This window comes from Neoarius graeffei, chromosome 28 (assembly GCF_027579695.1).
Source record: "Neoarius graeffei isolate fNeoGra1 chromosome 28, fNeoGra1.pri, whole genome shotgun sequence".
Taxonomy (NCBI): Eukaryota; Metazoa; Chordata; class Actinopteri; order Siluriformes; family Ariidae; genus Neoarius; species Neoarius graeffei.
Genome location: NC_083596.1, coordinates 46,599,885 through 46,613,526, shown reverse-complemented (window position 1 = coordinate 46,613,526; position 13,642 = coordinate 46,599,885). Strand labels below are relative to the sequence as shown.

At 38.1% G+C, this 13,642-nt stretch overlaps 1 protein-coding gene across 1 annotated transcript; it reads right to left on the bottom strand.

Annotated features, from left to right (window-relative positions):
- Positions 1 to 5,522: 5,522 nt before the first annotated feature.
- On the bottom strand, positions 5,523 to 12,420 carry LOC132875345 (uncharacterized). Its single transcript, XM_060912104.1, has 10 exons — positions 12,397 to 12,420; positions 10,595 to 10,804; positions 10,324 to 10,517; positions 9,909 to 9,969; positions 7,437 to 7,646; positions 7,151 to 7,344; positions 6,735 to 6,795; positions 6,370 to 6,521; positions 6,054 to 6,096; positions 5,523 to 5,883 (listed from the first exon to the last, which is right to left on the bottom strand). Exons 2-10 carry the CDS (start codon positions 10,737 to 10,739, stop codon positions 5,858 to 5,860), a joined length of 1,086 nt encoding a protein of 361 aa, XP_060768087.1. The 5' UTR covers positions 10,740 to 10,804; positions 12,397 to 12,420; the 3' UTR covers positions 5,523 to 5,857.
- Positions 12,421 to 13,642: the final 1,222 nt, after the last annotated feature.

The following is a 13,642-nucleotide window of genomic DNA, read 5'->3' as shown; positions in this document are numbered from 1 at the left end:
CAACCTGTCACACTACACATGCGCGAACACAGATACGGAAGAGAAAACAAACACTGAGCAGCACTTCCGGTCTCCTCCTCCTCTTCTTTTTCACGTTGCAGTTCCGGATACAAGAATCCGACGAGTCGTGTATGGAAGTACAGTGTGAGCAGTCAGATCGCATCCGAGCATCGTATCGTATAGTGTGAGAACAGGAATCGTAAGCTGCGTGCTGTTTACCCCTGCGATTCACTCGTACAGTGTGAGCAGCAGCTGAATACCGCGATTGAAAAAATCGCACAGTGTATGCCCAGCTTTAGGGTGATCAGTGGAATGCTGATTCTCTCTGTCCTCCTGTGAGTCACTGAAAACAGCTGGGTTTTGGTGTGCATTCAGTTGTCTGGGAAGTGTGCCAAGGACTGCATTGTAGGTGGCTGATAAACGATGTCTTAGACCCCCACCTCTGTTCAGTGATGGCCGTTCCAGGTTGACAAAAATGGCTTCTTTAACTCCTCGCTCATACCAACGATATTCTCTAGCTAAAATGCGTACGTTGCAATCCTGAAATGAGTGTCCTTTGTTGTTAAGATGAAGGTAGACAGCAGAGTCCTGGCCTGAGGAACTGGCTCTCCTGTGTTGAGCCATGCGCCTGTGAAGCGGTTGTTTAGTTTCTCCAATGTACGAGTCCGTGCATGCACTGACAGAACTGAAGAAGCCTTTCGGATGAGAGGTGAAACATCTTCAAGAATCTTCAAGCAAGTCCAGTTGCTCTCTTTTACCACCCACAGTTTACTATAACCTGGATGACTGAGAATCTTCACAGACATGTTTCCTGTCATGAATCTTTCCTTGGGAATTTGACCCCAAGTATCACGTTTATAAATTCAGGACTGATGTTCTGCATTCATGTTCCAGAAACTGGGTATAAATTAAGAAACGTATGTCACATCCACTCCAGGCATCAGGGTAAAGAGTAAAAGTGACACTGTAACTGTGTATAAAACCTCAACAGTATGTCATATAATGATGTTTAGAATGCTTTACTTGAAGATTTCAGTTCCTGTATAAACAAGCAGAACCAGCATCTTCAGTACCATGATGGAGATGTGTGTGAAATCGACTGGGTGTCCTTGAACAGCAGATGAGGTTTATATCTATTACTTTAAAAGACTACATCATTTTTACTGCATATGCTGTGACACACTATGTAGAGTATTAAGTATTTACTGTAGCCAATCTCTGATCGTGGTCTCCATGACCATTATTTCAGGCAACTTAATCAGGACTAATTAAGATTTTAGGCATTTAAAAAAAATAATTATTCTGATGAGTAGATCTGGTAAATCATCTTAGACCCTGTTGTGAAAGTAGAAAACCTGAGAATGTTATGTTCATCTCATTGTTTAACCCTACTATTATCTTTGGGGTCAATTTGACCCCATTCAATGTTTAACATCTCTAAATATATGATTGACGACATTTTTTTGCTTCATATTTAATGACTTTTCCTAATTTAATGGGGACAACTGGGTAAACATAAAATTAACATGATATGTTTTCAATTTCCTGTAAACATGTTGTACGCATCAGTGTTCTTTGGGGTCTATTTGACCCCAGGCTGTTTTAGCTGTATAAAACATAAAAGAAATAACATCTCATCTCATTATCTCTAGCAGCTTTATCCTTCTACAGGGTTGCAGGCAAGCTGGAGCCTATCCCAGCTGACTACGGGCAAAAGGCGGGGTACACCCTGGACAAGTCGCCAGGTCATCACAGGGCTGACACATAGACACAGACAACCATTCACACTCACATTCACACCTACGGTCAATTTAGAGTCACCAGTTAACCTAACCTGCATGTCTTTGGACTGTGGGGGGAAACCGGAGCACCCGGAGGAAACCCACGCGGACACGGGGAGAACATGCAAACTCCACACAGAAAGGCCCTCGCCGGCCCCGGGGCTCGAACCCAGGACCTTCTTGCTGTGAGGCGACAGCGCGAACCACTACACCACCGTGCTGCCAAGAAATAACATTTTACACACATTTGTTTTAGTTGTTTTGGATGATACTGAGGTCACTATAACCAGTGTTGGGCACGCTACTTTCAAAAAGTAATTAGTTATAGTTACTAGTTACTTTTCCCAAAAAGTAACTGAGTTAGTAACGGAGTTACTTTGTCATAAAAGTAACTAATTACCAGGGAAAGTAATTATTCCGTTACATTTTCTGTTACCCCCCCCCCCCCCCCCAAAAAAAAAAGCTAATTCAATTAGTGTAATCATAATAAAAGTGAATGTTAAATGTGTTTAATGACTGAAATGGACACTTAACAGAACCAATTAGTAACGTTATCTACACTATATTAATATTTTTGTGGGACAATGTGAGATAAGACATCTATCAAATTTAATATATTTTTGTAGTTATTAAAATTATGTTACTAATTACTGGCCACTGATGAGGACAAACGCTTTGTTCCTTGACATAATGTGCATTGCACGTAGACATTTTTGCCTTTTATTTCAAGTAATGAAAAGTAATGGCTGTATTTCCAATGTGAAAACGCAGTGCTGGGCTGACCGCTCGCCATCGCTGTGTCTTCTGATTGAAAGTGTGCGCAGTAGTGCAGTAGGCGGAGCCTACCTACGTATGCTGTCCAAATCTACTCTGATTGGCTTACTATGCCGTTGTCTCGCATCTCCCCGCCCCACACTAAAGCAGAGGAAAGAAAGGCTGAGCGAGCAGCGTGCCAGATGAGAACAGCTTTAGTAAAGTAGCACATAGTATTTTATTGTAAGTAACGGGAACGGTGTTATAACGATGTAAAAAGTAATTAGTTAGATTACTCGTTACTAAAAAAAAGTAACGCCGTTTATTTCTAACGCCGTTATTCCCATCACTGACTATAACATGCAATTTTATAATCTTCAAAGGCTTTAGGGCCCTAACAACCATAACTGTAGCAGTGCGAGAACCACCAATAGTTCACATGACATGACATTCTCGTGAGAAATTTGATATTTCCCACGCTGTGGGGCCAGGAAAATATGGTTCCCGCCAAAAAATATTGATACTTCACACAACAAAGAGGTGGCGCAAACATATAAAAGCTTGCACAGCAGCCTTCTAAACCATTTCTCTTGGTGCTCTGTGTGCTTTCTCTTTCTGCTCCCTCTCAACTGAAAATGACATCTAAGGAAAGGTTATCTGTCAATGAGGTGTTGTCACGTCTTTAACCATGAAAGTGACGTCGAGGAAAATGTGTCTGAGACAGACGATGATGTTGAGGAGGACCCTGATTATGAGCCATCCTCCTCTGATGAGAATGAGACCCTCAGTGTTGACCCTCCTGTTGTCTCTCAACCACCAGCAAACACACTACCTTCCAAAAATGGAGAGTTATTATGGTCAGTCTCCCCACTTGAACAACAGGGTAGACTTATGGCCCTTTTCCACTACCCTTTTTCAGCTCGCTTCAGCTCACTTCAGCCTGACACGGCTCGCGTTTCAACTACCAAAGAACAGCACGACTCGGCTCACTTCAGCCCTGCTTAGCCCCTAAAACTCACACCGTTTTGGAGTGGGGCTGAAGCGAGCCAAAGCGAGCCGAGTGAGGCTGGGGGCGTGAGCAGACACTCCCCTGTGCACTGATTGGTGAAGAGGAGTGTCCTCACATGCCCACACACGCCCCGCGAGCACGCTGGGATCTGTAAACACCGTAAACCCAGAAGAAGAATAATTACGAATTACGAGAATTTCTGAAGCCTTATGCGCCTCACCTCATCTATACGCTCTTGCCAGTATCTATTGGCGTTGTCGGTGACAACAAGCCACAGAACCAAGACCAGCAACACTAACGACTCCATGTCCTCCATATTTATTGTTTACTATCCGGGTCGTGAGACTACCGCTTAAAAGCTCACTGATGTCACTGTTTGCGCTGCTTAACGACATCACGTGACGTCCACCCACTTTCGCTAACTCCACCCAAATGTGTCCACCCACTTCCAGCCAGCACGGTTCAGCGCGGTTGTAGTCGAAATGCAACTCCAACAGCCCCGCTCAGCTCGACTCAGTCCAACTCAGCACGGCACGGCTCAGCCCAACTCAGCCGCGTTTGTAGTGGAAAAGCGGCATTAGTGCTGCTAATGTCATCAAAATGGTTCCAGGCCCCACCAGATACGCTGTCAGTCATGTCCAAGACATAAAATCAGCATTTGAGCTCTTCATAACACCATCAGTCGAAAAGGACATACTTGAGATGACAAATTTAGAGGGGAGGTGCGTATATGGGGACAGTTGGAAAGACTTGGATGTGATATCTTTTTCCAATTTTAGGTCAATCAGTGAGATTTTACGGTGATCTGCATATTTCTCCATAGTCGCGTAACAGGTATTCTGGATGTATTGGGGGGGGGGGGGGGGGGGGGTCTTTAAAGGGCTATTTAGGTAGTCAACAAACAAACAAAGTACCTGACAAATAAACTTGGGGAACAATTTTAATTTTCATCATTTTTTTGAAAGTTTAAATTGCTGGGGTCAAATTGACCCCAAGGATAAAAGATGTTAGTGATTTTGAAGGTAAGAGGAGGGTTAACTTTAGAGACATTATGGCTCACCAGAGTTTAAAAACCGTTAACGGTGATGATCTTCCATTGACTTCCCTTGAATGAATGTTTAGTTTAATTTTAGTGAAATGTACACAGCCTCTAGATGGCACCATTTATAAAGTATATGAAGAGCAGTTTGAATTTTCCTGTGAATAACTAACAATAGCATTGACACAATAACAGTAATTTTTCATATTTATGCATTAGACATTTAGAGACAGCATTCTTTCTTTTTTATGCTTAATTGATAATCCAGCTTTGGTTATACTGAAGTTACATTCATATATAATATTTGCTTCAACATTTATAAATGAGTAAAATCATATTTCAAACATACAACTTTTGACACATTGAGTAAATTAAAGTAATAAGGGCCATATTAAGCATTAAGTTAAAGGTATGTAGTAAGGAACTGATACTGAAATTGACAAATGATTGGCAAATCATCGCAACACTGATATTAAAATTCCAAGCAATGTAAATGCATACTAGAACCAACAGACTATGGATTTGGAACCTATGAATTTGTCACATCCATAACAAACACTTTCTGTTGGTCTCAAACAGTCCTTTCTCCATTCAAGGGCAATTTTAGCTAAGTAGCTCTAACTGACTGACAGAATGCTATAGCAGTTTCGAATATTTTTTCTTACCCATTCTACAACCAAGTCAAAAGAACTGCAAGCAAAGGTAAAACTGGCTAAAAGTTAGCTAGTATTTATGCCACAAAGTTTCAAGCCAACAAATTGCAAAATGTATCTTCCTTTTATGTTTTTATGCTTTTTATTTTGCACTAAGTCTGGTTGTATATCACAGTTCCCATATCTTTTGAAGCATTTTAAAAAGCAGATTATTTAAAGGTAGACTACCTTTCAGATTTTTCAAGTGCAGGTCATAAAAAAGAATTCTCCCTGACCAACCAATTATTTTTGTTTAATGGACTGAAAGCTACTGAATTCGAATCACAGACTTCTAATTTTATTACTATTATTTTTTAAAAATACAACAATTAATGAATTTAGAGCCATGTGGCCCTAAATTCTCCGCTATTGTTTCCTGCTTCACCATGACCCAATTCAAGATACTACGTCATCCATCATGTGGTGGGTTTTCTTTTTTCTAGTTGATTTTTTTTTTCTTCTGCCAATTCAGTTTTTAGTTTCTTGAACTCAGTCCTCATCTTCTCAGATTATTCGTCCTTGTCCTGAAATTCCCATTCCATGGTCTTCACTGTTTTGGCTGCGTTCTGCCACCTTTCGTATGTTAATCATTATCCTGTGATAAAGCACCTGGTAGAGACAAAGAGAGCTTCATTTGGAGCACCAAAATCCATGCACAGAAATGATAACATTTACATTTAAGCATTTAGAGGACACTCCTATCCAGAACCAATTACAGAAGTGCTTTGTAGTCTCTATCAAAAACAGACACAGACACACACAGAGTTTCTTATACTCACTTGCTACTTGTTCCTCCACATGTTTGCGCTGTTCTCTGTCATGCTGAAAGAGTGGAACACTTGTTTTATGTCGGACATAAAGGTGATCTCTAATCTCACTATCGCTATCTCAGCATTAGTGACAGATCCCACATGCTCATTTTGACCATGCGTATATACACTTATATATACACAATATACACTTGTAATTTCCGTTGCACGTGCTCAGTGTGTGAGACCAAGTGCTCTTTTTCTAAAATGTTGGGTCATGCTTATTAATCATTTGAGACTATTTTTAGTACTTAAGTTTACAATGAACAGTAGAATCATTTCTCACCTTTCGGACATGGCGGAAAGTCACATAGAAATCACACTCCTCCTCTGTCTGCACCTCCTTCACCTCTGACATGTGTTTAAGAATATTCATGACAGCTTCGTGAGAATCTGATGTATTTCCCTGATAACTGAAATACTTGCGTGTTTTTTTTGCTGTAAGTGAAATAAAATTGAGTCACCGAATCATTACTAATACTGGATATGAAGGAAATTGAGTCAGTGAATAAATCTTACAACTGAAAATCACATTTATAGTTTTTGGCACATTTCAATAAAAAAAAAAATCATTCAGGACTGCATTTGACTATAGCTTTATGGCTTTATAAAGGATAATATGCTTATTTTCAAAAATATTTGAATACTCACGAGATTGCACAGGGATTTTATCAGTTTCCATTCTGTTCTTTACAGACAATATTGGCTCACACTGTGGAATAAAAACAAACAAACAAAAAAACAACAACAACAGTTTTTCTGATTTTAGTTCACTGTAGATGTGTCACTGTAAAATTAAAATCAAGTTCCTCTATCATATATGATATATGAAGCTATTAATGTATGTCCAATCAACAATTCTTCTACAATCAAACCATTCTGTTGGGTAAAATGACATTATTGATCAATTAAGCTATGGTATTTGTTTTGTCGAATAGACAGACAGAATAATTATATTTTCTATGAATATAAATACACATATTATTCATATATTTAAAACAGATGTCCAAATCCATGCATGCAGCTTTACACAGACAACTCTTAAAGTAAAACGATCAAACAAGTACCTGAGATTTTATGTAGTTTATAATTCTGATAAATGACTCCTGATTCTTTGAACAGTTCAATAGTCCCATATTTTCATGGAACAGACAGTCGACTGTGATTGTATTCCCTCTGTTTACAGATCTGCTGCTATCTGGTACAACACACTCTGGATTAAACGTGTGATGGAGCACCACCAGAACAGCAGGTTTGTCACCTTTGGAAAACAAATGAGACATTTACTCAGAACAATTCTCATGACATTGTTCAGTAGATACATCATTTAATTAGAAAGGATTCTTTCAATACCTGAAAGATCATTAAGCTTTTTCATTCCTGCTTCAATGTCAGTTCCAGCTCGTGACACAACAGGACAGAAAGTCAGAATGAAATCACACCCATCTACTGTATACGCCTCCTTCAGAGATGAGATTTTAGACTGAAGCTGAGCCGTGAAGATCTCGGGAGTATTTAGCGTGTGTCCAGTTTGTAAAATGAAATATTTCAGTGTCTTCTTTTCTGTGAATTCAAAAGATTAGACAGTGGAAACTTTTGATTTAAACAAGTTAATTATGTCTAGTACCTTTCTAGTGTGACCAAAACCCTGTTCAACCATCCCTGTTGAAATTATATATACAATGTCTAAGAACTATTAGAAATATTATTAAAGTGCACTAATGAGCCAAAACTACACAATAGAGTCAATGGTATGTGGAAGCTTCAGGATAATTGTGTTTTTCCAACTTTGTTGCAACAGTTTCTGCAAACCTCATATGTAGGTATGATTGTCAGGTGTACACAAACTTTTGACCGCACATATTTCCTACCTATAAAACAATGTTTTATTGAACAGTTTCTAAATAAAAACCCGATAAGTAATGGGGGGAGCCATGGCCTAAAGGTTAGAGAAGCAGCTTTGGGACCGAAAGGTTGTTTGGTCGATTCCCTGGATCAGTGGGACTGGCTGAAGTGCCCTTGAGCAAGGTACCTAAGCCCCAACTGCTCCCCAGGCTGCTCTGGGTATGTTGTACATTGCTCTGTATACTGTAAGATTATAAATGCCTGTAGTATAATGTAAATTATTGGCAGAAAAACTCAATTTTGTTCAGAAATTGTGTATCTGTTTTCTAGAATTGAGCTACAGTGACAGAGGACAGGTCTTCCCAACAGTTCCTTATGTGATGTTATTTTTGTTTAGCATTTGTTTACAACTGAGAATTGTACTCTAATGGAAATGATACTTTACCTCAATGATAAAGTAAAAAACAAACAAACCTGTAATAGAAGCTGACATAGTCTAGATGTTGTTGATGATTTGTTCTGTCGGCCACTGGCCTCGAACCAAGAACCTTATTGCTGTGAGGCAACAGTGCTAATCACTACACCACCGTGCCGCCTATATTATATTATATTATATTATATTATATTATATATTATATTATATTATATATTATATTATATATTATATTATTCCTGTCATTGTCCAGTTATTTTCTAATGGCATCATTAAGCTGCCCAAGACTCATTTGAGAGGAGTAAAAATATCTGCCTAATCACTTGAGGGCTTCAAAATGTAAAGAAATTAAATTATTTTTCAGAAATTACTGATACTGGAAGGTCTTTTTTTAAACTACTGCAACATAATATAACTTTAAAGAAAAAAACTTGTTAAAATATACATTTATTTTAGCTTTGGAGCCAAACTTTAGATTTACAGAACCTAGGATATATACAGTATAAAAATATTACACAATATTATCAACAATTTCCCACAGAAAAATGTCAACTGAATTACTGCCCATGAAGACATTTTCTACTATCTATAGGCTTTCTTGAACTGAAACATGTTTCTCTTTGGCATGTATCTCAACCAGTAAAGTCTTAGCATTTTCAAGTCTGGCTATTCCCAAAGCTCACAAAAGAGAAAATCCCATTACAGGTTCCATTCCAACTCCACTGAAAAATGCCACACGCACCTCTACATTTACAACCTAATCCATTAATGGACTGAATGTTTTTACCACTCTGTTTGATAAACTGGTTCCTTTCACAGCATTACCATTGCAAGAAGATGCCAAGGCAGGGTTAGAAAGTGGTCTCAGTGACAAAATGCTTGGAAAATATATTAACGTGATGTGATCAAAAAGTTCCAGGACTATTCCTGTTGCGAAAGAACGGAGCGAGGCAAGGCCATGTGTGTGCAGCAGGAGCAAGCAGTAACACAGGTCCTGATGTTCACAGTGCGACCTCACATGTTATACTGACTCAGAAGAGTTACTGCTCGCTCCTGCTGCACACTCATGACCTTGCCGTGCTCTGTTCATTTGCAACAGGAACAGTCCTGGAACATTTTGATCACACTTCGTATGCTTTCCTAAAAGAAAGATATCAAACTAAATTATTGGCAGAGAAACTCAATTTTGTTCAGAAATTATTGTGTGTCTGTTTTCCAGAATTGAGCTACAGTGACAGAGGACAGGTCTTCCCAGACAGTTCCTTATCTAATGCTATTTTTGTTGAGCTTTTGTTGACAACTGAGAGCTGTACTCTAGTGGAAATGATACTTTAACTCTCTGGCAAAGTAAAACACAAACTTGTAATAGAAGCTGACAGTCCATGTGCTGTTAATGGTTTGTCTTTATGTTGACTGAAGTCAATGACTAATTTTTTTTGAGAAATCTTTCATCGACTCTCACAGATAAACTGTTCATCATCGTAAGACAGCTAAATGTATTTGGAAGTGAACCATTATATTTTCTTTTGTAACTCCGTGCTACTCACTACACGGTTCTTGAGATCGCTCGATTTCCATGCTCTCCTCTCTGGGTTTTTGCTTGTGAGTCTGTGAAATATAAAAATAAAATAAATGTTAAAATGTTTCTCAGTTCAGTTCACTGTAGATACGTTAGTGTAAAATCATGTCCCTTCAAGATCGAGTGTATAATTTTGAGCTATTAAAATGACATCAATTTCTGTCCCTCCAGTCACACCATATAAATTTGTACATTAAAATAAATCTGAAACCATTCAGTTGGGTAAAATGAAATAACATTTTTGATAAATTAAAAACCTTCCTTATTTGAGTAGGCAGTGAGTATTTTTTATATTTTCTATCTATATGAATGTATGTACAGTTTTTTGTGTTTTTTTTTTGCTGAAAACTCTTGGGGGGGGAGCAAAACATCCAAACACATACCTGAGTTTTAATGTAGGTTACAATTCTTTTTAATGAAACTTCATTTTTCTTGCATTGCAGTATTCCATGATCTTCATGAAACAGACAGTCGACTGTGATTGTATTATCTCTGTTTACAGATCTGCTGCTGTCTGGTACAACATACTCTGGATTAAACGTGTGATGCAGCACCACCAGAACAGCAGGTTTGGTGTCTAGAGAAACCATGAGGCATTTACTCACCAGATACTTTATTCAGTGCATACAGTCACTTATTTTATTTTTGAAATACCTGAAATTTGGTTAAGTTTCTCCAGTGCTGCGTTTATATCATATGCATGTGCAGTAATGACAGGGCAGAACACCAGAATGATATCACACTCCGCCTCTGAATGCACCTCTTGCAGCTCTGGTATTTTCTTTTTAAGACGATCCATCAAGGCATTATGAGAATTCAGTGTTTTTCCAGTTTCTACAATTAAATATTTTAATCTTTTATTTCCTGTAAAATAGAAAGAAAAAATAAGTTTTTAGTTATTACCAGTCAAAAACGAACCACTCTTAATTGGGTCAGGATGGGTTTTGTGACACAGTGGGGATTTTTCCATAGTGTGCAGAAAGTTAAAAAAAAAAATTGTCAGTGGAATTTATATCTACTTGTACAGATTTGACTGTACACATCTTCGCTGAATAAGGTGCAATATTCTGTTTACATCCTACTTTAGAGTCTTCCACCCTATATTTGGAAAATTGTGTGTTTTGTTTAACTCTATATTTGGTACATTATTATCTAAAAGCATTTTTTACCTCGCCTGGGACGGAGTCCACCAGGGGGCGAGGTATTGTTTTCAGTTGGGTTTGTTTGTTTGCTTGTATCTTTGTTTTTTTTTTGTAAATGACATCATGGGAAAATGGCTGGATCAATCTTCAAGAAACTTTCAGGATAGATGCGAATTAGTCTCAAACAGAACCTCCAACTTTGTGAGGGTCATCCGGTCAAGGTCACGGTGACCAAAGAGGTTAAAGAAAAAAAAAAAGCTCTGAGCTCAGACTGCAGGAGTCTCCTCCCATCCCACAAACCTTCTAATAGACTCCTCCCACAAACACGCTGATTGGATCACTACCTGCCTCATTTGCATACACTCATTGTGTCACTGTGGTGTCTTGGTTCGTTTACATACGCAAAAAATGGGGATTTGGCCATGCCCATTTTAAAACCCCACTGATAAAAACTTCCCTGCTCTGTTGATTTATTATTATAAATATAAATTATAAATAAATGGATTAGACTAAAGACATCGCTTTCAGACACATTTACAGAGGGAAAATGCATTCCACTGAGCTCTAGCGCCAGGCCATTTCCAGGAAATAAGAGTTTGGGTCATGGCAACAGCGTGTGTATGTCAGCCTTGGTTCGGAGGTTTCAGTTTAGAAAACCGTAAGAGGTAAAAGTAGAATAATATAAAGTACAGACACTTGGTATATTTTACTTCTATGATTTTTAAATTGTTAATTTTTGGATTATGCTTCATTTTTGTGGCTACTGCCTCAGAGTAAATATATATGCTATATTTACTGTATGGACATGGGATCAGAAAACTATTTTATTTATAAGCAGTAGCGACATGCACCCATAGGGAACCTCTTTTTTTTTTTTGCTATATCTTCCTTCATATTCATCACAAGTGCTACCGGGCGAGGTTTGTTTTGCCTGGCAACACTTGTTAAAATTGATTTTCCTCTCTAATGTGATTAAAATGTATGTAAATGTCTCTGAAGTTCATTTACATGAGCCAGTTAGTCGCTCGTCTTAACACATATTGGTAAAATATTTGATTTCTGTAAAGTTTTTGTTTAAACCATGATGAGACTAAATTAACAAAAATGCACCCTGAGTTTCTTTACAAATAATACATGTTAGGAAATTACTTGTAACGTTATGAACAATCTCACCAGGAATTTGTAAATAAGCCTTAGCTTTTTAGCTCTGAGTTTCAGTCTGTAAATCACTCATCTACAGAATCAAATATTTATTCATGAAGCATCAGTACATTTAGTCAGCACTCATCTCCATTGCAACCTGTTCATACTCACTCGGCTGTTCTTTATTCCATGAGAAAAGCTGTGGAAGGGAATTAGAGTGTGAATGTTTCATACATGGTGTCAAATGTAAATTGAAAAATGTAAATTTGAAAATGAAGACAGTATCTATCTATCTATCTATCTATCTATCTATCTATCTATCTATCTATCTATCTATCTATCTATCTATAATGGAATTCTATACAATGTTTTACAATTAGGCATCAAACATAAAAGCAGGCAATTTACTGATCACCAGCTAGTAAACTTGGAAAAATATCTGAGACATTTACTTTAGTTTAATATCTGACTGATTGTTAGTGTCAGTGCCTCTGGATTTAATATTTCTGTTGTTGTTGTTATTGTTGTTGATGATGAGGCTGGTCTTTGTTCTCTCGCCTTCTTTTGTTTACTTTATGCTCCATCACACCATTAAGCAACATTACACTGATGTTTGTTGACATTATTCAGGGTTACTCTGTCAAGCAGTCAATTTATAGATTAAAAAAAAAAAAACACTTTTTCTTTAAAATTTTTTTCACGACTGTGAATGTGTGCTGCTGTTAAAATGTATTAAAATATAAAAATACAGTGCTTTTGTGAAGTGGGTTAAGGCTACTATTTGTCATACTGTTGAGAACATCTTATGCCAGATTGAAAATGATCACACCATTTAAAAAAAAAAAAAGTGAACTCGAGTACAGAAACAGTACTGTTTTTCACATGTGACATGCAGACAACCTGCCACACTGAAAAGCAAAACCTTCAATGCATTGCACTAATGTTGCTTTATCTCTTTAATTTTTATTTTCAATGATTCCTTTGGGGGCAGCATGGTGGTGTAGTGATTAGGACTGTTGCCTCACAGCAAGACAGTTCCAGGTTCGAACCCTGCAGCCAACAGGGGTCTTTCTGTGTGGAGTTTGCATGTTCTCCCTGTGTCTGCATTGTTTTCCTCCTATAGTTTGCAGATTAGGTAAAATACCCAGCCACTGGGGTTGCACAAACCAGTGCATACTTAGCACCGGTCCCAAGCCCAGACAGATTGGGGAGGGTTGCATCAGGAAGGGCATCCGGTGTAAAACCTATGCCAAATCAAATATGCAGTACAGATCCGCTGTGGTGACCCCGAATGTACATACGAGAGCAGCCGAAAGAAGAAGACAATTCCTTTGGAAATAATTAAATAGTTACATGGAATCCCCTTTCATCATTGTCTGATCACATGTCTTGGATTGTAATTGGAGAAAGGCTCATT

Coding starts and splice junctions, on each gene's coding strand:
- LOC132875345 (XM_060912104.1), bottom strand. CDS start 10,739: ATGGATCGTCTTAAAAAGAAAATACCAGAGCTGCAAGAGGTGCATTCA. Junction 7,345..7,436: donor AAAGCTTAATGATCTTTCAG/GTATTGAAAGAA, acceptor TGTTTTCCAAAG/GTGACAAACCTGCTGTTCTG. Junction 6,522..6,734: donor TAAAATCCCTGTGCAATCTC/GTGAGTATTCAA, acceptor TTTCACTTACAG/CAAAAAAAACACGCAAGTAT.